Below are 22191 nucleotides of genomic sequence, written 5' to 3' on the forward strand. Positions count from 1 at the left end.
ATTAGTACAACCACCATGGACAACATAATGGAGTGTCCTCAGAAAAACTAAAAATAGATTGACCATATGATCCAGCAGTCCCACTGCTGGGTATGTGTAGGTACAAAAGAAAGGAATCAGTATGGAAGAGATATTTGCATGCCTGAGTTTATTGCAGCAGTAGTTATAATAGCCAAGATATGGAAGCAACCTAAGTATCTATCAATGAATGAATGGATAAAGAAAATGTGGTCTGTATACACACTAGATTATCATTATGCCAGAAAAAGAAGAAAATTCTGTCATTGACAGCAACATGGATGGAACTGGAGGACAGTATGTTAAGTAATATAAGCCAGACACAGAAAGACAAATATGGCATGTTCTCTCTCATATCTAGACTAAAAAAGTCAGTCTCCTGAAGGTAGAGAGTAGAATGGTGATTACCAGAGACTCAGAAGGGTCGGGGTAAGGGAAATGAAGAGAGTTTGGTCAATGGATATGCAAATACAGATAGATAGAAGGAGTAACTTTTATGTTCTATAACATAGTAGGGTGACAGTAGTTATTAAAAATTTATTGCACATTTCAAAATAGTAGGAAGAGAAGATTGGGATTGCTTCCAACATAAAGAAGTGATAAATGCTTGAGGTGATAGATTGACTAATTACCCTGGTTTGATCATTGTACATTGTATACATGTATCAAAATATCACATGTACCCCATAAATATTTAAAATTATGTACCAATAAAAACCTAACTTAAGAAACAACTCTAGGCACCTTTTATTTTAACCTTTAACAACATTGTTTTTTAAAGCTTTGGGCAATTCAGTCTCATATATAGGGTACCTCAGCTTGATTTATTGCCTGCCTCTTTACAGTCTGTGGTGAAATATATATTTTAGAAATTACATTTTGTTATGTTTTCTCTTTGTGTGTATAGACCTTAAAAGTTTTTTATGAATATAAGAGTACAATTGTGGATTGGTTGCTAGAAGATTTTGAATTTGCCGAGGATGAATAGTTTTAATTTATGCGTTATTTGGCATAAATTTGCATAATGAGTTCAAGTAGTCTAACTTCAAGTATAGAAGACAAAATTAATTAGTATGACCTGTGGGCATTTTACTTCAAACATAAAATCCAGAGCCTGCACATGTAAAATGTATAATGGATTTCTCAACCAATTAATTTAATCACATTCTGGATTATGAGACATTTAAACAAACAGCAAATAGGGAAAGGGGGTTAATGGAGGTCAGGGTGAAGCCTTAGAGGGGTGCCAGGGCAGAATTTATTTTGGCTGGAAAGGGGAAATTGGTAGTATAATTTTCTCAGGGCTTAGTATCACCAGTTGCTTCCACAATACAGTTCCTGTTTCTGTACCTGAATTTGTCAAAGCTTCCACATTGTTTTGATCTGCTTGGGCTGCCATAACAAAATACTACACACTGGGTAGCATAAACAACAGACATTTATTTCTCCCGTATCTGGAGGCAGGAAGTCCAAGCTCAGGATGCTGGCATGGTTGGGTCTGGTGCAGGCTCTCTTTCTCGCTTATGGATGGCTGCCTTCTCCCTGTGTCCTCATATCTGTGTATATTAGTCCAGGTTCTCAGAGAAATAAACCAACTGGATATATAGATATGTAAGAGTACATCTATTATGATAATTGGCTCATGCAATTATAGAGGGCAAGAAGTCCCACAGGATACCATCTGAAACTTGGAGAACCGGGAAAGCCAGTGGTATAAATCAGTGCAAGCCCGAAGACCTGAGAACCAGGAGAACTGGTGGTGTATCTTCCAGTCTGAGAGCCTGATAACTGGAATGCAGGAATGGGTATCACTGGCATAAGTCCTGGAAGGAGAACCAGGAGCTGTGTTATCATAGGGCAGGATAAGATGGATTTCCAAGCTCAAGAAGAAAGAATTCACTTTTATTCTACCTTTTCATTCTATCCAGGCCCCGAACAGATTGAATGACACGATGACACTTTCCCACATTGACAAGACTGGGCTTTCTTTACTCACTCCACTGATACAAATGCTAATCTCTTCTGGAAACACCCTCACAGACAGAGCCAGAAACTGTGTTTTACCAGCTACCTGAGTGTCCCTTAGCCAAGTCAAGTTGACACATAAAATTAATCATCACAATGTGTATATACAGCACACAGGTTGATAGATTAATAGTAAAATAGACACCAGTGTACCTGCCACTTAGATTAAGAAACAGAACAAGTACTACACCTCACTGTTCTGCTGGGATAACTACTATTCTCGTTGTATTTGCTATTCTCCTGATGTATATATTTAACACCAATGTGTGCATCCCTAAACCACATATTGAGTGGTTTTGAAAAACTAAGTAACAAACCTAAATCCCTCTGTGTAAAGAAAAGGTGATGCTTTCACTTTTAGCTTACGGTTCCCAAGAAAGATGAAAGAGTCTCTAGTTCATTGTCTGGCTTCCGTTTTCCTGAGAGTGCGACATAAATTCATTCTGAGAGAACTTAGTAGGCAAGGTAATGGCTGTTCCTGGGCAGTCCTTGGCAGGTGTTAAGTTGAGTTCTAGATATCAAATGAAAATATTATCATAGGGAACGGGCTTCCTTGAATTTTTCTGCTTCACTATAATCTAACTCTTGCTCTCAAGAATAGGTTCAGGCAGAGCACATTAGGAGGCCGATATAGCATTAATATATTTTATATAACACTGATTCTTATTACAGATTCAACTTTAGTGGGGCAGATAATCCAGTAGCTTCTTGATAGAGGATGGGTCCTTCATTTAACTCTTGCACCTGTTTGATAATTTGGGTTATGTGTAAAAGTCTTAGAACTTTGATGGCTTGTTTTATTGTCTTCCTTACTGTATAGTTGCCTTAGAGAAGTTTGAAAACATTCCAAATTGTAATCCTTTGTCTGTGATCTGGTTTTTCCTTTCTGTAAGTTGATTCTTCCCTTTGTCCCTAGCACTCTTGAATTTCAAAACGAGATAACTTTATATTGTCCTATAGTTGTTGTGTTTGCCATTTGGTGGATCATTTGAGTTTGGAAACAAATGTGTTAGGAACTATTCTTCATTTTATTTTTTGTTCTTATTCTCTATTTTCTTGGGTTTCTTAAAACTCCTATTATGGGGATGTTTTTAAACTCCTATTATTGGGACCTCCTGGACTAGGTCTATTTGAGGTCGCTATTTATTTTAACAAATTTTTATTTTCAAAGGGTTTTGTACTTTTATTCTCTGAATGAGGCTCCTCTTTTTTCTTCTTCATATTCTTTATATCATTTGATATTATGATTTTTCCATTTCATGTGTAGACCAGTTTCTCTTAATTCTCTGAGGATATTAAAGATACCTTTTTTAAAGTATTTTTCTTCTGTGCAAGTTCATTTTCTATTTTTAAAAAAACTTTTGTTTTAGATTTAGGGGTATATGTGCAGGTTTGTTATACAGGTAAATTTTGTGTCATAGGTGTTTGATATACATTTACCACCTAAATAAAAAGCATAGTACCCAATCAGATAGGCAGTTTTTTGATTCTCACCCTCCTTTCTCTCTTTACCATCAAGGCGGCTCTGGTACCATCAAGGCGGCTCTGGTTCCCTTCTTTGTGTTCATGAGTACAAAAAGGTGGGGAATATTTAGGTCCTACTTATAAGTGAGAACATGTGATATTTATTAAATAGATTTCTGTTCCTGAATTAGTTCATTTAGGGTAATGGCCTCCAGCTCCATGTATGTTCCTGCAAAGGACGTGATCTTTCTTTTTTTAATGACTGTATAGTATTCCATGGTGTATATGTACCACATTTTCTTTATCCACTCTACCCTTGATGAGCATTTAGGTTGATTCCGTATCTTTGCTATTGTGAATAGTGCTGCAGTGACCGTACATGTGCATGTGTATTTATGTTAGAGTGATTCATGTTCCTTTAGGTGTATACCTAATAGTGAGATTGCTGGGTCAAGTGCTAATTCTGTTTGAGTTACTTGAGTAATTGCCAAACTGCTTTCCACAAGGGCTGCAATAATTTACATTCCCACTAGCAGTGTATAAGCATTCCCTTTTCTCTACAACCTCACCAGCATCTGTTATGTTTTGACCTTTTAATAATAGCCATTTGACTGGCATGAGATGGTATCTCATTGTGGTTTTGATTTGCATGTCTTAATGATCAGTGATGAACTTTTTAAATATGATTGATTGCCGCGGATGTCTTCTTTTGAAATGTGTGTGTTCATGTCCTTTGCCAACTTTTTAATGTTTTTTTTCTTATAAATTTGTTTAAGTTATAAGTGCTACATATTACACCTTTGTCAGATGCATTGTTTGCAGATATTATACATCTGCTAGAATTTAGCTGTGAATTTGTCTAGTCCTGGGCTTTTTATTACTGATTCTGTTTTGGAACTCATTGTTGGACTATTCAAGGATTTAATTTCTTCCTGGTTCGATCATGGGAGGTGGCATGTTTCTAAGAATTTATCATTTTTTTTTCTGTTTTTCTAGCTTGTGTGCATAGAAATATTCACCACAGTAGTCTTTAAGGGTGTTTTATATTTCTGTGGGGTCAGAAGGGTCACTTCTGATTGTGTTTATTTGGATATTCTTTTTCTCTTTATTAGTCTAACTAACAGTTTATCTTATTAGTTATTCATAAAAAACACAACTCCTGGATTTGTTGATCTTCTGAATGTTTTTTTCTGTCTCAGTTTCCTTCAGTTCAACTCTGATTTTGGTTAGTTCTTGTCTTCTGCTAGCTTTGAGGTTGGTTTGTTCCTGTGTCTCTGGTTCCTCTAGTTGTGATGTTAGATCATTAATCTGAAATAATTCTGACTTTTTGATGTGGGCAGTTGGTGCTATAAACCTTCCTTTTAACACCACTTTAGCTGTATCCCAGAGATAGGGATATGTTATATCTTTGTTTTTATTAGTTCCAAATAATTTATCGATTTTTGCCTTAATTTCATTATTTTCCCAAAAGTCATTCATGAGCATGTTGTTTATTTTCCATGTAATTGTATGGTTTTGAGTGATTTTCTTAGTATTGATTTTTATTTTTATTTAGTCTTGGTCCAAGTGTGTGGTTGGTATGATTTTGCTTTTTTGAATTTGCTGAGGGTTGTTTTATGTCTGATTGTGTGGTAGATTTTAGAGTATGTGCCATGTGTAGATGAGAAAAATGTATATTCTGCTGTTTTGAAGTAGAGACTTCTGTAGATATCTGCTAGGTTTATTTGGTCAAGTGTTGAGTTCAGGTCCTGAATATCTTTGTTAGTTTTCTGTTTTGATTGTCTAATACTGTCGTCTCTCACTTTCATTGCGTGGTTATGAATTATCTTTGTAGGTCTTTAAGAATTTGCTTTATGAATCTGGGTGCTCTTGTGTTGGGTGCATATATATTTATGATAGCTAGTTCTTGTGGAATTGACCCTTTACCATTATGTGATGCTGTTTTTTTGTGTGTATTTTTTGATCTGTGTTGGTTTAATGTCTATTTTGTCTGAAATTACGGTAGTAACCCCTACTTTTTTCTGTTTTCTGTTTGCTTGGTAGATTTTTTTGTGTGTGTCATCACGTGTGACCTGGGTCTTTTGAAGGCAGCTTACCACTGGGTCCTGTGTCATTATCCAGCTTGCCACTTCTTGCCTTTGAAATGGGGCATTTAACCCATTTACATTCAAACATTTAATATATGCAAATTTGATATTGTCATTGTGTTGTTAGCTCATCATTATGTAGATTTGCTTGTGTGATTGCTTTATAGTGTCACTGGTCTGTGTATTTAGGCATTTTTTTTGTAATGGCTGATAATGGTCTTTCCTTTTGGTATTTAGCACTTTCTTCAGGACCTCTTATGAGGCAGTTCTGGTGGTAATGAATTCTGTTAGCATTTACTTGTCTGAAAAGGATCTTATTTCTCCTTTGCTTTTGAAGCATAATTTAGCTGAATGTAAAATTCTTGGTTTGAAATTCTTTTCTTTAAGAATGCTGAATATAGGCCTCCAATTTCTTCTCTCTTATAGGGTTTCTGCTGAAAGGTCAGCTGTTTGTCTGATGGGGTCCCTTTATAGGTGACCTGCCTTTTATCTCTAGCTTCCTTGAGTTATTTTCTTTCATTTCTTCCTTGGAGAATCTGATGACTGTGTATCTTGGTGATGATCTTCTTGTGTAATATTTCACAGGATTTCTCTTCATTTCCTGAATTTGAATGTTGGCCTCTCTATCAAGGTTGGGGAAGTTTTCATGGATGGTATCCTGAAATGTATTTTCCAAGTTGCTTGCTTTCTCTTTTTCTCTTGCAGGGATGCTGATAAATCATAGAATTGGTTTCTTTAAATAATCTCATATTTCCCAGACATTTTGTTCATTCTTCTTCATTATTTTTTCTTCACTTTTTTGTCTGAGTTATTTTGGAGGACTGGTCTTCATGCTCTGAGATTCTTCAGCTGGTTAATTCTGCTGTTAATACTTGCAGTTGTATTCTGAAATTATTGAATTTTTCTGCTCTAGGATATAGTTTAGTTATTTCTTAAAACGGTCATTTCATCTTTTATCTGCTGTATCATTTTATTGTATTCCTTAGAATTTTTGGATTGGGTTTCAACTTTCTCCTGAATCTTGATGATCTTCATTCCTGTCCATATTCTGATTCTATTTCTGTCATTTCAGCTATTCAGACTGGTTAAGAACCATTGCTGGGGAACTAGTGCAGTCATTTGGAGGTAAGAAGACTTCTGGCTTTTTGAGTTGCCAGAGTTCTTGTGCTGGTTCTTTCTCATCTTTGTGGGCTGATGTTCCTTCAGTCTTTGAAGCTGCTATTTTTCAGATGTTTTTTGGTTTTTGTTTGCTTTTATTTTCTTTGATGATGTTTGGTGTTTGATTATGCTGTAAGGAGGGTTTGATCGACTGGCTTCATTGCTGGAAGATTTTTAGGGAGCCAATGCTCCACTAAACACTCCTGAGCTGTGTGCTTTAACTATGGCAGGGGCTGGTTTTAGGCTCCTTGCTTTCTTCTCTGGCTCCTCGGGGCTAGGAACCTATTGCCCTGAAGGGGCTGAGGTGTTCCTGGACCACTGACCACAACACTCTGATAGGTGGTGCTAGCCAAAGAGCTTCACTGGGTCGAGGAAGTGAGATCTGTGTTCACTTGCATATGCCAGAAACAGCAACAGTGTGATGAGGTGCATGATCATCAGCTAGAGTGGAGCACTGGTGGGCCAGGGGGTCCAACCTCCATGCAGACATTTGCAGGTGGTAGTAGTAGTGGGTGAGGTGGGGCACTGGCAGGTGTGGGGGATGTTGGTCTCCATGTGTGCATTCACAGTGGAGGCAATGGCAGCATAGGGCAGGGAGTGGAGCCACTGGTCTTCATTTGTGTACTAGCAGTAGTGGTGGTGGTATAGTGGGGTGAATGGGGGCAGGTTGCACTCATGCTGGTAGCAGTGGCACAGTGGGTTGTAGATACATGCCATCAGGGAAGGGTATGCAAGGTTTGCTGGCACACACATACTGGCAAAATGATAAGGGGGTGGCCTTGGATGAATGTATGCCGGCAAAGCAGCACAGAGGATGCTGCAGTGGTGGGAGGGTGTGAGTGGGCTGACACACCTTGGCAGGGGCCTCTGTGCTGAAGCTCTTTGATTGTCAGGCACAGTCTGCAGGCACAGGAGCTATTATGCATGTCCATGAGAGACCCCAGTTGGGCAACTATGGCTGCACTGGCTAGCCTGGGACCCCAGGAGAGGCCAGCAGGCAGGTGTTACTCAGGTCAGACTGGCCCTGCTCTGTTCAGGTCTGACAGTTCCCCTAAGGGTAAAGTTTCCTAAGGGAGCATGGGAAGCCTTGGAGGATGGACAGTCCTGGTCACACTCCACTGCAGACATTGCTGCACCAAAGCCTCTGGGCTCCACACTGGCTGGAGTCCTGCCCCTACTACCTCTCTAAGCAACTATCCCTTCCAGCTTAGGTTTCTGTGGGAGTCGTGTAGTCTCCTGCTGCCAGGATTCTATAAGTCCATAGTGAAAGTAGGTCATTCCTTGCCTGCTCAACTTACTGCTACCCCAGTAGTCACTGAGGGCCAGGAGCTAGTCCTGGTGTATGGTAGCCCCATACAGGGTTTCTAGCTTCCTCCCCTTTAAGCCCAGTATCTGTGTCCCCCCTCTATCCAATTGCAATGCTTTTTTTTTTTTTTTTGGAAGATCTGCTTAGAGTGTGCCAGTCTTCCTAATGTCCTTGGTGGCAGATAATCCTGGCTGTGTCTACTCAGCTGTCTTGCCTGGAGAATCCTGTTTGTTTTGATCTTTGGCTTTTGTATTAGAAAGATTGCTTAATTTTCTGATTACTTTTGCTTTTCCATTTATTATTAAAAGTGGGAAACATAAAAGCTGCGTGGAAGTTCTAAGCTCATGCATAAAGCTTATTGACTTCAAGCTTCAATGTGGGGGAACTAGGTGAACTGTTTCTTGGGAGTGATGAATCAGTGCTGTCTTTAGACCTATGGGAAAGGTGCTTCAGCTTTAGATGTCTTGGATATGTTCCATTTCTGGCTTTGCCCTGTTTCATGGGATGATGTGTCTAAAGTGCTAAGGAAAAGCTCCTTACAATTAATAGCTAAGTATTTCTCAATCAAAGGCAGTTACTCTTAATTTGCTCCTTGAAGAACAAGCAAAGTTGTTGATTTCATACTTATGGTAGAGATTAATGACATGTCTTTGAAAACTTCTTTTTAGCTATTCCTCTTGATTCCATCTTTTGAATATACAATCTCTAATTGTAGTTTAAAATGTCTGCTACCAAGTACACTTAATTTATACTTGGATCAGACTAACTCCAAGCACTGATAATAGAAAGAAATCAGAGGTGTTCATGGACTACTATGCAGCCATAAAAAAAAAACAAAACAAACAAACAAACAAAAACGATAAGTTCATGTCCTTTGTAAGGACATGGATGAATCTGGAAACCATCATTCTCAGCAAACTGACACAAGAACAGAAAATCAAACACTGCATGTTCTCACTCATAGGCGGATGTTGAACAATAAGAACACATGGACACAGGGAGGGGAGCATCACACACTGAGGTCTGGTGGGGCTAGAGGAGAGACAGCGGTGGGTGGGAAGTCTGGGGAGGGATAACATGGGGAAAAATGCCAGATATAGGTGATGCGGAGGATAGGGGCAACAAACCACATTGCCATGTATATACCTATGCAACAATCCTGCATGATCTGCACATGTACCTCAGAACCTAATGTATGATAAAAAATTTAAAAATAGAACTATGATATGAAAAAAAATCAGAGGTGTTGATGAGATTCCTGCATATCCAAAAAATATATATCCTAACTTAAATAAATGGATAAACATTGTTTAAAATTGGTTTTTTCAATTTTGCACATTTGAAATTAAGAAGAAATATCATTAAGCAAGATTCCAGTGTGGTCACCCATGTTAATTATAGCTATATTCCATTTACAGATTTATTATCTAGTCAAAATTCTAACTTTTCCTCATCATTCCTCAAATATTAGAAATTCTTATTCTGCTCTTATCTTTGTGGATCAATTTATTTCAGTCTTTATAGTAGGTCTAGCTGAAGATGAATTACTCTAATCACTATTTTTAGGGGATCTCCTTATTGAATTTTCCTCCCATTTCCTGCAAAGATGCATAATTGCCATGCTGGAAACTTTCTTGATACTTCTATCTTTTAAAAGAAGGGGAAAATATTCTCTTAGAATGATTATTACTCCCCCTTATAGGGTTCCTTATCCTCTACTGACTCTCTTTTGCTTACCTTGCTTCTTGTCTACCCTGGAAAGGTGACTTGCACCTGAAAAACTGACTTTCTCTTTTGCATCCAAACAGTTGTTAAGCCCATCTTCCTCCCTCTTTTTATGGCCATTAGTTGAATGTCTACCATTTCTCTACCAGGCATTGGGGAAATGAAGGTAAACAATCCACACTCACTCACAGGCTTCTATAGTTCCACAAAATAATGGATGCCTTAAAGATTTCTGTATGCATGACTTTAGAAACATAAAAGAATGGGGTGGTGAGATTGATTAGGTCTCCCTAGCAGAAAGCAATCTAGGAGGTAACAATGAGATACAAACTCTTTTTTCTCTAGACCACCTTTGCTCCTCTAGCTAAAACATCAAGTGAGGATTCATGTCCCTCCGAGAGCCTAAAATCTACCTCCCAGACAAGAATTAGCCCCTCTTTCCTATAGTTTTCAAATGACTAAGTTTACACATTTAATATGGCCCATGTTATACTTATTATTTTTTTGTTTATATATATATATATATATATATATATATATATATATATATATGCTTTCTCTACTACTTGGAGATTCTTAAAAAAATTTTATGCATTTAAAATGTATCTTATTCTGTGTATTATGCTTTTAAAAGTCCTATTACTTTGTATTTTCAGATACATTTATTGATGATGACTAAATATGCCCTCAATGAGTGAATGATTGTATAAAATTCTTAGAGAACAGCACTGTCATATTATTTGCTTGCTGGTTTCCAGTTAGTTAATTCAAAGTTTTGAAAGTTTTATGTTAGATCATGGATTTAATAGTGTAACTGTACTTTTAAAATTAAAAATTCATAGATACTTTTTTTTAAGTTTTGGGAAGAAGACTATTTTTCAGTATTTCAAGATTCTTGTGTTTATATCTGAAATAGGTTCTATACACTAAAGCCATCTGTGTTTGATACCTTATAAAATACCCTACTTAGGATTTGTATAAAATATTATATTTATACAAATATAATACATATAAATATTTGTAAAATATTTATTGAAAAGAGCAAAATTTTATAGCATGATTACCACAGATGATTATCACAATTTTATAGTTACGTACCTTATAAAATATCTTACTTAAGTCTCATTATTTCCTGGGATCTGCTATTACCGTACTTACACCGGCCATCTTTAAAATTAGTTGGATTTTTAAGCTTTGCCTTTTCCAGAAGCTGTTTTTTTTATTCGGTTCTTTCTAACATTTTATGCCTTTAGTTCTGGTGTTGGCCACCAGGTAGCAACAGTGCCTTGAGTAGCTCGTCTCATAAATAGGGGACTACCGTAGACTGACAAAAAGATGAAGTTCTCTGCATTCAGGAAGGAAAGGAATAAGTGTCCAGAATCCTCAGTTTTTAATTCCTCCCTGGCACTGTGTCCTCATGTTGTCTATTGCAAATGCAAGCATAAATTATCAACCAGCCATGAGCAGCCTCCCTGTTCAGCCAATCCATTGTTACGGTGACAGTTCAGTTCATCTCAGGGCCACTGAAACAGGGTGAGATGAGGGGCAGATGGCAAGAGGCAGCATGGATCATGCCAGGAAAGTGTATGACAACTGCAAGCAAGAAGAGTGAAATCATTAAAAAAGTATATGGAGAAAGTACGTTCTTTTTATGAACCTATCTAGAAAACCCATAATATTTATGAGATTGCTTTTTAACCATGAGAAACACATTTATGCTGATATAGAAAAATCAAATATGTTACTTTAGATTTTTCTTCTTCCTTCACCCTTAGCGATACCTCTGGGTATTCTAGTTGTGCGTGGAGACTGTGATTTGGAGACGTGCCGAATGTACATAGACCGCCTACAGGAGGTGAGTTTATTTAGTTAATTTCTTATTCTCCTCAACTTTCCATTTTTGTAAACAATTACCAGCCAAATGTATTTGCTTCTGAAGTGATGCATTTGGAGAGGAAATTGAAATGTGGAGGCTTTGTCCTATAAGCACACACGATATGTCACCCTCTCTCACTGTCTCTGCTGTTTCACTCCCCAGGTGGTTGAAATGGGAAAGCATTGATTGGGTTAGCTACAGGGTGCTGTTGCCCTGGTATGTTCCATAACTATAACTTGGAACTTGTGATCTTGCCAGACTACGTACTGTATTTTTTGAGCCATTCAGAATTTGAGCAGACACTGATAAATAATGAAAGAAAACAGTGATATTTAATGTTTTGTGTCTGACACTTATGTCAGAGACAGCTAGATTTTGTAAACAAAAAAAATAAAACTTCTATGGGAAAGAAAAATTCTCTACATTTCATAGAAATTTGTCAGAACGCAGAATAATCTGTATATTTTTTTCTCAATCTGGTCTTGCTGTAGAGGAACAGAAAGGCAGTGACCCCACATATGGCACTCCTATGAATTTGAACTGTACCAGCAAAGCCGGGAGACCAAACTCATCATTACAATTGTTGCTGGTCGTCTTTGCAAAATGTTGAGGGGGAATAGTAACTGTTTCTACTATACAAATTGCAAAAAGCACAAATACCAATTTCTTTATCATTGTTTCTTGATGAAAGATGTATATTAGAGTCACTTTTCTCGGGTGGGACCTAGACATTTTTTAAAAGTATTTATTTATTTATTTAGTTAGTTAGTTATGTATTTTGAGACAGAGTCTTGCACTGTCACATGGGCTGGAGTGCAGTGGCATGATTTTGGCTCACTGCAACCTCTGCCTCCCAGGTTCAAGCAATTCTATTGCTTCAGCGTCCCAAGTAGCTGGGATTACAGGCCCCCGCCACTATACCTGGCTAATTTTTTGTCTTTTTAATAGAGACAGGGTTTCACTATGTTGGCCAGGCTGGTCTCAAATGCCTGACCTTGTTATCTACCCACCTCGGCCTCCCAAAGTGCTGGGATTACAGGCATGAGCCACTGGTGATCTGATACCCCTTGATGAAAGCAACTCTGTCCCAGACAACATGTTATATATAAGTAAATACTGTAAGTAAAGTAGACACATAGTGTTTCAAATTCCTCCAAGTTGTAACCACTTATTCCTTAATATTTGTTTCTGTTTCTCTTGGTAGAAATAAATTCAGGTGAGAAGCACACAAGTGATATGAAAAATTGCTGATTTTGAGGAACAGATGACAAATTTTGAATACCGATATGAATGAGAGAAAGAGAGTCAACAGATTTTGTACTTATGGCTTCATTAAGCTATTTTGACTTAGGATAGCTGCTTAAACAAGTTAAAATGTATGAATTTTTAGCATGTGACTCAGGTCCAATTCTATTAATATGTTCCCAGACTTCTAGTATCTCATTTCCGAGAATAATGTTTGTATTTTATTGTGGAATCTCACTCTGAAAACTGTAATGAAACAATTGAATCATAATTGGTACCAAAACTTTATACCTTTTAAAAAAAATTTAATACTTGTAGAGCTTTGTTAACAATACTTCACCGTAGAATAATATTAATACATAATTGCTGAATTGACTTTGTTGAAAACCAACTTAACTAACTTAATAGTAGTTTATTGCACCAATATTCAACGAAAAGTAGGATTCTGAGAAAAGAGGCAACTCAACAAACAAAGAGGAAATGTTTTAAAACTAATAAAGAGTAAGTTGATGAAACCCTGTAGGAATCAGGTGTAAGGATAAAGGTACCAGGATTGCTGATATCTGTAAATAGAATCACTACACTCATTAGCAAGGGAGCCTGGGAGACATGACAATGGTGACAACTTTGTTATAAAACTTTATAAAAGGAGTCAGGCTTTCACAATCAGCCAGTAAAACCTCATTAATTTCAACCCTGTTAATTTGCACTTCATGATAATATGGAAGTGGTTGGTGATTTTTTCTTTGTAGCCTATGAAAACCCCTATTTGCTAAGCAACTGATCGATGTAAACAGTTACCATGACAGTATGTATCTGGTCTAAGATAAAGAAAAGGTTTCTAAATGTTTAAAGGGATTTCAGAAGCCTTCTTCACAAACTAAAAGTTCATATGTAAATTAAATATAATCCCCATTTATTAGAACAAAATTGACTATCCTTTACTTTTGGTCTCCTCCGTAGGAGATTGAAATAATAAATTATCACTTACCTCTAAACACTACTTAAGATTTATAGGTTTCAATAGCTTAATGACCTTCTCTCCATCCAGCTGGGTTTGCTTTTTTTCTGGCATTGCCTTCTTTATTTAACCTTATGAATTTGGGTGTGTTAGATACTTTCCAGATGAGAATAATAATATGAAGTTGGGAGTTAAGTTGAAATCAAGTTATGGGGCAACTTGTTCAAACTAATTTTAAGGTATGGGTTTTTTTGTTTTTTTTTTTCCATTTTCTCATTAGGACCTACAGTCAGTTTCTTCTGGCTCCCAGAGAGTTCATTACCAGGTAACAAATAATTGACTCTCCTTGTTTCTTACCTTCTGGCCAAATGAAGCCTATCTTTCAATTAATGTCTTATTTTGAGTTAGAGTTCCCATCTTCCCTAGGGATAGAGTTCATTCTAAGAACCTAGTGGAAATGGTATTCTGATTGGTTTACATTTTCCTGATTTTGGACCAGGCTTATCTAACACAAATTTAGACTGTGGATTTTCTCGTAGATCATTTAGAAAAGATTATAAAATTGAGTGCTTTCAGTAACAAATACCAGAAAACTCAGCAGCAGCTAGCTTAGCAGGGAAAGGGTCTCTTGGTTCACGTAGACAAAAAGTCCAGATCAAGAGGGATTTCCCATCCATTTGGTCACAGCTAACACTCCACTTTCCTGCTGGTCCTTCTGCTTTATTCTCCTCTTTCTGTCTGTTTTACCTCTGGGCTAGATGATTTTGTGGTCCAAGATGGCTGCCACTAGCAACCAGGGCTGTATTTTTTTCTCTTCACCTCCAGAAAAGGGAATTCCCTGCTTCCCATAACTATCAAGCAGAAGTTTAAAAATACAATCGGAGTGGTTCATCCTGGTCTTTTGGATGATCTAAAGGCCCAGTCTGCCTTTCTCTGTGGCTCATGTAAAGTCCATTGGAGAATACTCAGTTATTCTTTGTCCCAGCAGACTTTGGGGGTGCCGTTTCTTTCTAGCTTCCTCATCCCACTTGTGATGTACAGACCTCTTCAGCCATCCTCTTACCCAACAGATGTTTCGGACATAAGGTAGATCCTAGTACACAGTATTATTTCAAACTACAAGGAGCCTAAACAAAGCTCTCTGACTGGTCTCATTAAAGCGCTTTTATCTGAGAGGCTCCTTACCCTGCCCTGTTAAGAGGAAAGGTGTGTGGGAATCACAGCATGCCAACAACTCTCTCCAAATAAGTCCCTTCAAACCCTTTATACTTCCATGTGGGGAGAAATTTAACTATGTCTAAATTTATAAATGTGTAAATCCTGGTTTAGCACTTTACTTTGGATTTTGGTGTCTATCTTCCTATGCCTAAAATATCCAATTTAGCATCCTTTAGCCTAAATAGAAAATAAAGAGCAACCTATACCTTGTAGCCTTCTAGGTAGTTTTCTTCCCCCCACCAATGATACCATCTATTCTTGGCTGAAGCAGCTTATTTATCTTCAGCCTTAATGACAGGAATGGCCTTTGTGCTTTTATTTGTTTGTGTGTTTATTTCTCAAACAATATATCTCATGCTTCCAGAGTTCTTTCTTCCATCTACCTGGCCTTGAAAGGAAGAGAAGTCACTTGGGATATGTTTACATTAACAACAAAACAAAACAAAATGAACTTCTTCTAGACTGTTTTTGCCAACCATTAGAAGACAAATTTCCACCTTATTTTTTAGATAGAGCACAACTCAACTTTCATCAGCATGACTATTTTCATATTTACCCAGAGCCACTATCTAAGTATAAATTTTATTTTTAAAAGCGTAGTGCTTTCACAATAGCAAAGATATGGAATCAACCCAAATGCCCATCAACAATAGACAGACAAGATAAAGAAAATGTGGTTCCTATACACCATGGAATACTATGCAGCCATAAAAAGGAATGAGATCATGTCCTTTGCACTGACATGGATGGATCTGGAAGCCATTATCCTCAGCAAACTAATGCAGGAACAGACAGCCAAACACCACGTGTTCTCACTTATAAGTGGTAGCTAAACAATGAGAACACATGGACACAGAGAGGGGAACAACACACACTGATACCTGTCAGTGGGTGAGGCAGGGGCGGTGGAAGGAGGGAAAGCATTAGGAAAAATAGCTAATGCATGGTGGGCTTAATACCTAGGTGATGGGTGATAGGTGCAGCAGACCACCATGGCACACACATTTGTAACAAACCTCCACATCCTCTGCATGTACCCCAGAACTTAAAATTAAAATTAAAATTAAAAAAAAGCATAGGGCTTTTGAAGGTAAGAGCTGATCTCTAACAATTGGCAGTAGTATATAAGACTGAGTATATATATTTTTAAAGAGTTTATATTTTTTATTCTGGGACATTTTTAACCTTTACGATTGTGTCAAAATATGTTAGATTTATCCTAGCTAGGTTAATGAAGCTACATTTATTTATTATTTCTGGCTTATGCAATGTAGTCATTTTGGTGTGAGAGTTTGAATTGTGGGCATTTTGTACCATATTTTTTATGCCATATCTGTAAATATCCCTGGAGACCAATGAATCGATAAGAGGCTACAATATGATTGAGTTATTTATTTCATGTATTGTTTGGTAATAAAAACACTCAGAAGGATTAATGATATTTTTCTGATGATGTCAAAATATTGTTGCATTTTTTTCCTGTTTACTTAGTCAAGTCAACTCTTGGTGTCAAAACTGCTGCATTATAAATGTCACATCAAAAGGTTTTGTGCACTGAACATCCATCATGGATAAGTGTCAGGAGTGTCACCTTTTCCCATATCCTTCCTTAGGACAATGCAGGAGGGAGCAGAGTGATAAAATGCAGGCACCTTTGAGCCTTAAGGGATGGTTGAAACAAAAATGATACAAGAAGCCCAGAATTTGCTCATTAAACAGGAAAGAGAAAGAGAGTGTGTTAGATTAACATGGCCAGAGCACAGGGAGAAGGTGATGAGGAATTTCCTGAGCAGGGCAAGGAGAGCTGATTGAAGCAAGAAGCTGGGAGAGAGAAACTTTCATGTCTGACTACACTCATCAAAGGAGGAATGAGTTGGAGGCACAGGAAATAGAGTTCTATGTTAGCCATATTAATTTTGGTATGCTTATTAGATCCAAGAGGGTTGATGAGTAGGCAGTTGGGTAGATGAATATCCCCCCATTAAAAAATTCAGGCCCAGAGATAGAAATTTTGGAGTTGTCAGCAAACAGATGAACAGTGCTTAAAACTACAAGGCCGGAGGAGGTCTCTTAGGGAGGAGTTCAGTTAAAGAGGAGGGCCCAATGTTGTATCTGTATTTATTCATGAGTCAAGAAGAGCACAGGTACAAGAGAGCAATTGGTCAAGAAGAATCATTGAAACTGAGATGAACAGCAGGGAAGCTGGAAACCAAGTAGAAGGTAGTATTACTTAAGCCAAGAGTGAAATGTGTTTCAGAGAGGAAGGAGTAATGGAATGTGTCAAATGCCAGTGAGAGGCTGAAAAGGCATAGATTGATTTCTGTTTTTTTTTTTTTTTTCTAGGGGTGTATATTATAAAACACATGGGATATAGATGCTATTAATTTTTATGTAGAAAGTAACTGGCAGGAAATTTAATACTAAATCTTTCACTTCTTAGTGCAGAAACTGATTACATCAGAATTCTCTGGTTTGTCCCAGAGGCAGTAGAGAGTTTTATAGGTTAAAAACTTCTAAGAGACATGAACAACTAGATGCCTTAAATGCCTTTTAATGAAATTGCTTGTCTATGAGATGGCATTAAATATGCTTGGAGAGTTAACTGTGAAGAGAATAAATAAATACCAGTATGTTTAAAAAGTTGAGAAATTCCTGTCAGCTCACTAATTTGCAGCTAGGATTTTAGCTGACTGTTTTCTAAGACCAGAAAAAACTCAAGAGAAAAGCAGCTTTAGAAAGGTGTACGTGTGCCCAAGACACCTTATTAGTGAGCCATATGGCAGTTTCTCACCACTTAAGCATTTCATTGCTTTGGTTTCCTCCTTTTCCAAATTCATAGTGAATTGCCAACAAAGCACTGAAGCTCAAAAATGACACTCATATTAACCTAACAAGGCATTATAGGTTATACAGGAATGTGTTAGATATTTACAGCTTGTTGAAAATTCCTGCCTACACCATCTCTGAGGTTAAAATACAAAGGCCCCTCCATGCTAATAGCATCAATGCAACCATAACTAATACATTTTACAAGTAAAATGCATTGCACAGGCAGACTCAGGATATTCTTGAGGTTGGCAAATGAACAAGAATTTACATAAGAATTGGACTCTACTTGCTAATTTGATAAAGATGCTTTATGAGGCCACCTACTTTGAGATAATTCCATCTCTGCTTTCTCCCTTGAAATCATGATATCCCTTCTTAACCCCAAATCACAAAGGTACTAAGGAATAGAGGCAGATGCACCCATTCCAGTGATTTTTGGAAGATTTTGCTCCCCATGGGGGACATTTGGCAATGTCTGAAGACTTTAAAATATATTGGATAAAGGCCAAGGAGGCTGTTAAATGTCTTGTCATGCACAGAGAAGCCTTCTACCACAAAGAATTATCCAGCTCCAAATGTCAATAGTGTAGAACTTGTGGAACCCCAAGTCATTCTGATGGTTCTCAGTATATAAATGAGAATGCCAGATAGGTATAAGACCTAGATGAGGAAAGGGAACAGAGAAAGAAAGAAGAGGAACAAAAGAGAAAGTGGAGATGAAAAATAGAAGGAGGCATTTATAGACGTGGTGGGGTAGAATAAAGAGAGAAACAGGAGCAAATAGAGGATTTTTTGTAGACATCCTGGGTTGGTTTTCTCCTTTCCCCAGGGTGATGCTCTATGGGGCACTAAACGGTAGGAATTATAACTGGAGATGTTAGTGAATACTGTAGGATTCACCTGTAGGTGCAAAAATGGATTCAGTCAAGTGATGCCTTTCTCTAAGAATTAATTTACTTAAAAATGGTACCAGAGATAACATTATTGAAAAGCCTTTTGATTCTCCAGGGTGGTACAAACATCTTTCACCTTCATAAGAAAATAATAATAAAAAAACCTCTTGGTCAGATCAGAGTCTACATCACTTGTTCCTTCTCTGGTCTCTTGGTTCCCACATGCCTCCTCCTCCAGAGGACCAGTCTGCATTGTGTTTCATTGAAGTTGTGTCTAGTTCTAGTCAAACAGCATTGTCCTACAAATATTTTATTCATTCCTTTTCTCTTTGTTCTGGCTGCCCTTATTCACCTCTCTCCTTTCTCTGAAATCTCTTTCTCCTCCATTTGTTTTCTGGAGTCTAGAGGAGCCCTTCAATAGACAGAGTGGAAGAAGGTTTAGCGAGTTTTTTTGGGAATTGATTTATCTTGTCTTAGAGAAGGACAGGGCCACCTAGAAACTTGGGAGAATGCAGTTCCTTTGGACTAGACTGAAGCTATCAGAAATGGGTCAAATGAATTAAATAAGACTTGCTTAGAGTCAGGTCTGTTGTCTGTTATGAGTGAAAGCAGTACTGGAGTTGTCGTTATTGCTAACAGAGAACTTTCTCCCGCAAAGAGACTTTTGAAAATGTTAGAATATTGCTTATTTCTATCTTCTACCATGCTGTCACTATTTGTTCATCTTCCAAATCTTGGTTGAAGAATGGCCATGCCTTTTCTATATTCCTCCACTGCAGGAGTCATGTGTGATAAAGTAGGTTCAAAGTGAAGGGGTTTTGAAATACTAACATAAACAGTAGCAAGTCTATTTGCGACTGTAGTTAGAGACACATACATACATATTTGTATGCAACATTATGTTAAAAATGGGTAGATGGGTTATGTGTGGGAGATGTTGGGGCTGACAGATGTGAATTTGAAAGGGTAAATGTGAAAAATTTTAAAGTAAGGTGATTATTGATTGGTCATTATTAAATGAGGCAGGGATTCCCAAACCATAGAACTTCTGTTTTGTTTTTATTGTCTTTTCTCAATTTTATGAAAGAAAAAGAATTTCATTCATAATGAAGGCATAGTTTGACACTAGGTGGATATTGCTTAATTGGAGAACTTACTGGAGTGTGTGATGGGGCTACTGTGCCTTCATTAAATTATGTGTGCATCGGCTATGAGCAATTGCATGTAAATTAAGGGGAAGTTTGGCATGTGCATGTCAAATAGTGGTTTAGATGATTTTCTCATCAATTTTATATAATTTGTGCCAGTTGGCTTTCAGAAATGTATATATGAGGAATGTCAGTTTTGCATTTGTGCATGTGCCTGTATTTTTAGCACAAGAAACACATTTCCCATTAACATATATCAAAAGAGAAGATTCACATATCAGGGATTTTTTTGAAATGAACAATTTTTGCTAATATTCATTTAAAGAGCATATAATTTTAGAAGATTATTATATTTAAAATAGAAACTAGCATGGTATAGCTAAGGTTATGTTATTTGGCCTGCATTACAGAGCAATGACAGTTGCATTCATCTAAATCACACCATTTATATGAAGAAAAATAACAGATCCCAAAATGAGCAAGTCAAGTATCTTATCTCTTTGATGAATCATTGATTTGATCATGCAATTTGAGAGGACTGGGGAGACTAGAGACCCTGACTTACCATTGAAAGCTGTAGATGTGATGATTAGAGGCACAGTTCAGGTAATTATGTGACTGTCTTCTGAAATATAGCTGCATTCATACAGTCACATTTCTTAAGTATCTACTGTCAGATGCTTTTGAAAGGTGCATATTTTTAAGACTGTATTTTTTTTTCTATTGGAAAACAGGTCACTGTACGCTTATTTAATATGCAGCATTCACAAATCAAACATGCTCTGACCATCCATTTGTGTTCTTGTTTAGTGATGAGAACATTTCCAGGTACAACCTCGAGCTTCTATGAAGCTAAGGTTTGCCCTGGAACCAATATTCACCCCGCTTCAAGGAGTTGTTTCGTTTTTCTTATTTCCTGTTTTCTTCCAAGTCCAATTCACGGTCCACATTGCACTGCTGTCCACCCTCCTGCAGAGACCAGAGGATGCCCCTGAATCCAGGGTAGCCTTCATGCCAGAGCTGCCCACTCTACCAGTCTGCCAGGCCCTCTGAGAACAGAGAAGGTGTTTATCTGATGTGAGCTGTATGGATTAGTAATGAGACTTACTTTAAACAAAAATTAGAGAAAATTCAGTATTACTTGTCTACTAACATCACTATCACTCATTTGCATTCCTATTGTTATTTTTTTAGTCAAAGAGAAAGGTGTGTAGATAGACACGAGGCAGGAATTATTTGTATCCTGCGTACTTAAGAATCTATTCATCCGTGTGGTCATGATTGGTTAAGAATGTGTGAGCATAAAAAATTTACAGACCATTGCTGTAAATTATGAATTCCTGTCTGATATTCTGCTTCTCTTTATTCCTGCTCCATTTTTAACCCATACGATATGCATTTCTCTCTGATAGCAAGGTCCTCCTGGTATATCTCTTGGCTTTCATAAGCTATGTGTGTTGTGCAGTCTTCCAGGTTTTATAATCTTGGTTTACCTTAGTTTTGAGATTGTACATATTTCTAGACTTCTGCTTGGTTTTTAACTCTCCACCCATTGTAGACCTTTATGGCATGCATTTTTGTTTTCCTACATTTATACAAAGTAATACACATAGACATACATGAATACATACGTGAGGATTTGATTGTTGCTTAAAATACAAGTGTAGCTGGGTGCAGTGGCTCATGCCTGTAATCCAAGCACTTTGGGAGACTGGGATGGGCTGATTGCTTGAATCCAGGAGTTTGAGCCCAGCCTGGGCAAAATGGTGAAACCCCATCTGTAAAAGAAACCCCCACAAAAATTAGCCAGATGTTGTAGCATGTGCCTGTAGTTCCAGCTACTTGGGTGACTGAGGCAGGAGGATTGTTTGAGCCCAGGAGGCAGAGGTTGCAGTGAGCTGAGGTTACACCACTGCACTCCTGCCTGGGTGATAGAGTGAGACCCTCTCTCAAAAAATTAATAATTGTAATAAAAATAAAAATGTATTTACAATTTGTATATACACACTATACATATTATGCCATAATTTATTTTTAGTGGTAATGTACCATGAAAATTACATCCTGCTAATAGGTAAAACTCTAATTCAGTCTTTAAAAATCACCACTTTAGCCTGGTGCAGTGGCTCATACCCATAATCCCGGCACTTTGGGAGGCCCAGGTGGGTGGATCAACTGAGATTGGCAGTTTGAGACCAGCCTGACCAACATGGTGAAACCCCCATCTCTACTAAAAAT

At 37.5% G+C, this 22191-nt stretch overlaps 1 protein-coding gene across 6 annotated transcripts in view; it reads left to right on the forward strand.

Annotated features, from left to right (window-relative positions):
- Positions 1-22191, forward strand: part of DGKI (diacylglycerol kinase iota) — a 468091-nt gene that overhangs the window by 362975 nt on the left and 82925 nt on the right. For 5 of the 6 annotated variants that reach the window (XM_010340506.3, XM_039472800.2, XM_074379025.1 and 2 more), the window contains 2 exons: positions 11559-11638; positions 14146-14190. In XM_010340506.3, the coding sequence (XP_010338808.2) occupies positions 11559-11638; positions 14146-14190 (125 nt within the window). The remainder of the gene's footprint in view (positions 1-11558; positions 11639-14145; positions 14191-22191) is intronic. The other variant, XM_074379024.1, reaches the window with a different exon arrangement.

This window comes from Saimiri boliviensis, chromosome 10 (genome assembly GCF_048565385.1).
Source record: "Saimiri boliviensis isolate mSaiBol1 chromosome 10, mSaiBol1.pri, whole genome shotgun sequence".
NCBI lineage: Eukaryota > Metazoa > Chordata > Mammalia > Primates > Cebidae > Saimiri > Saimiri boliviensis.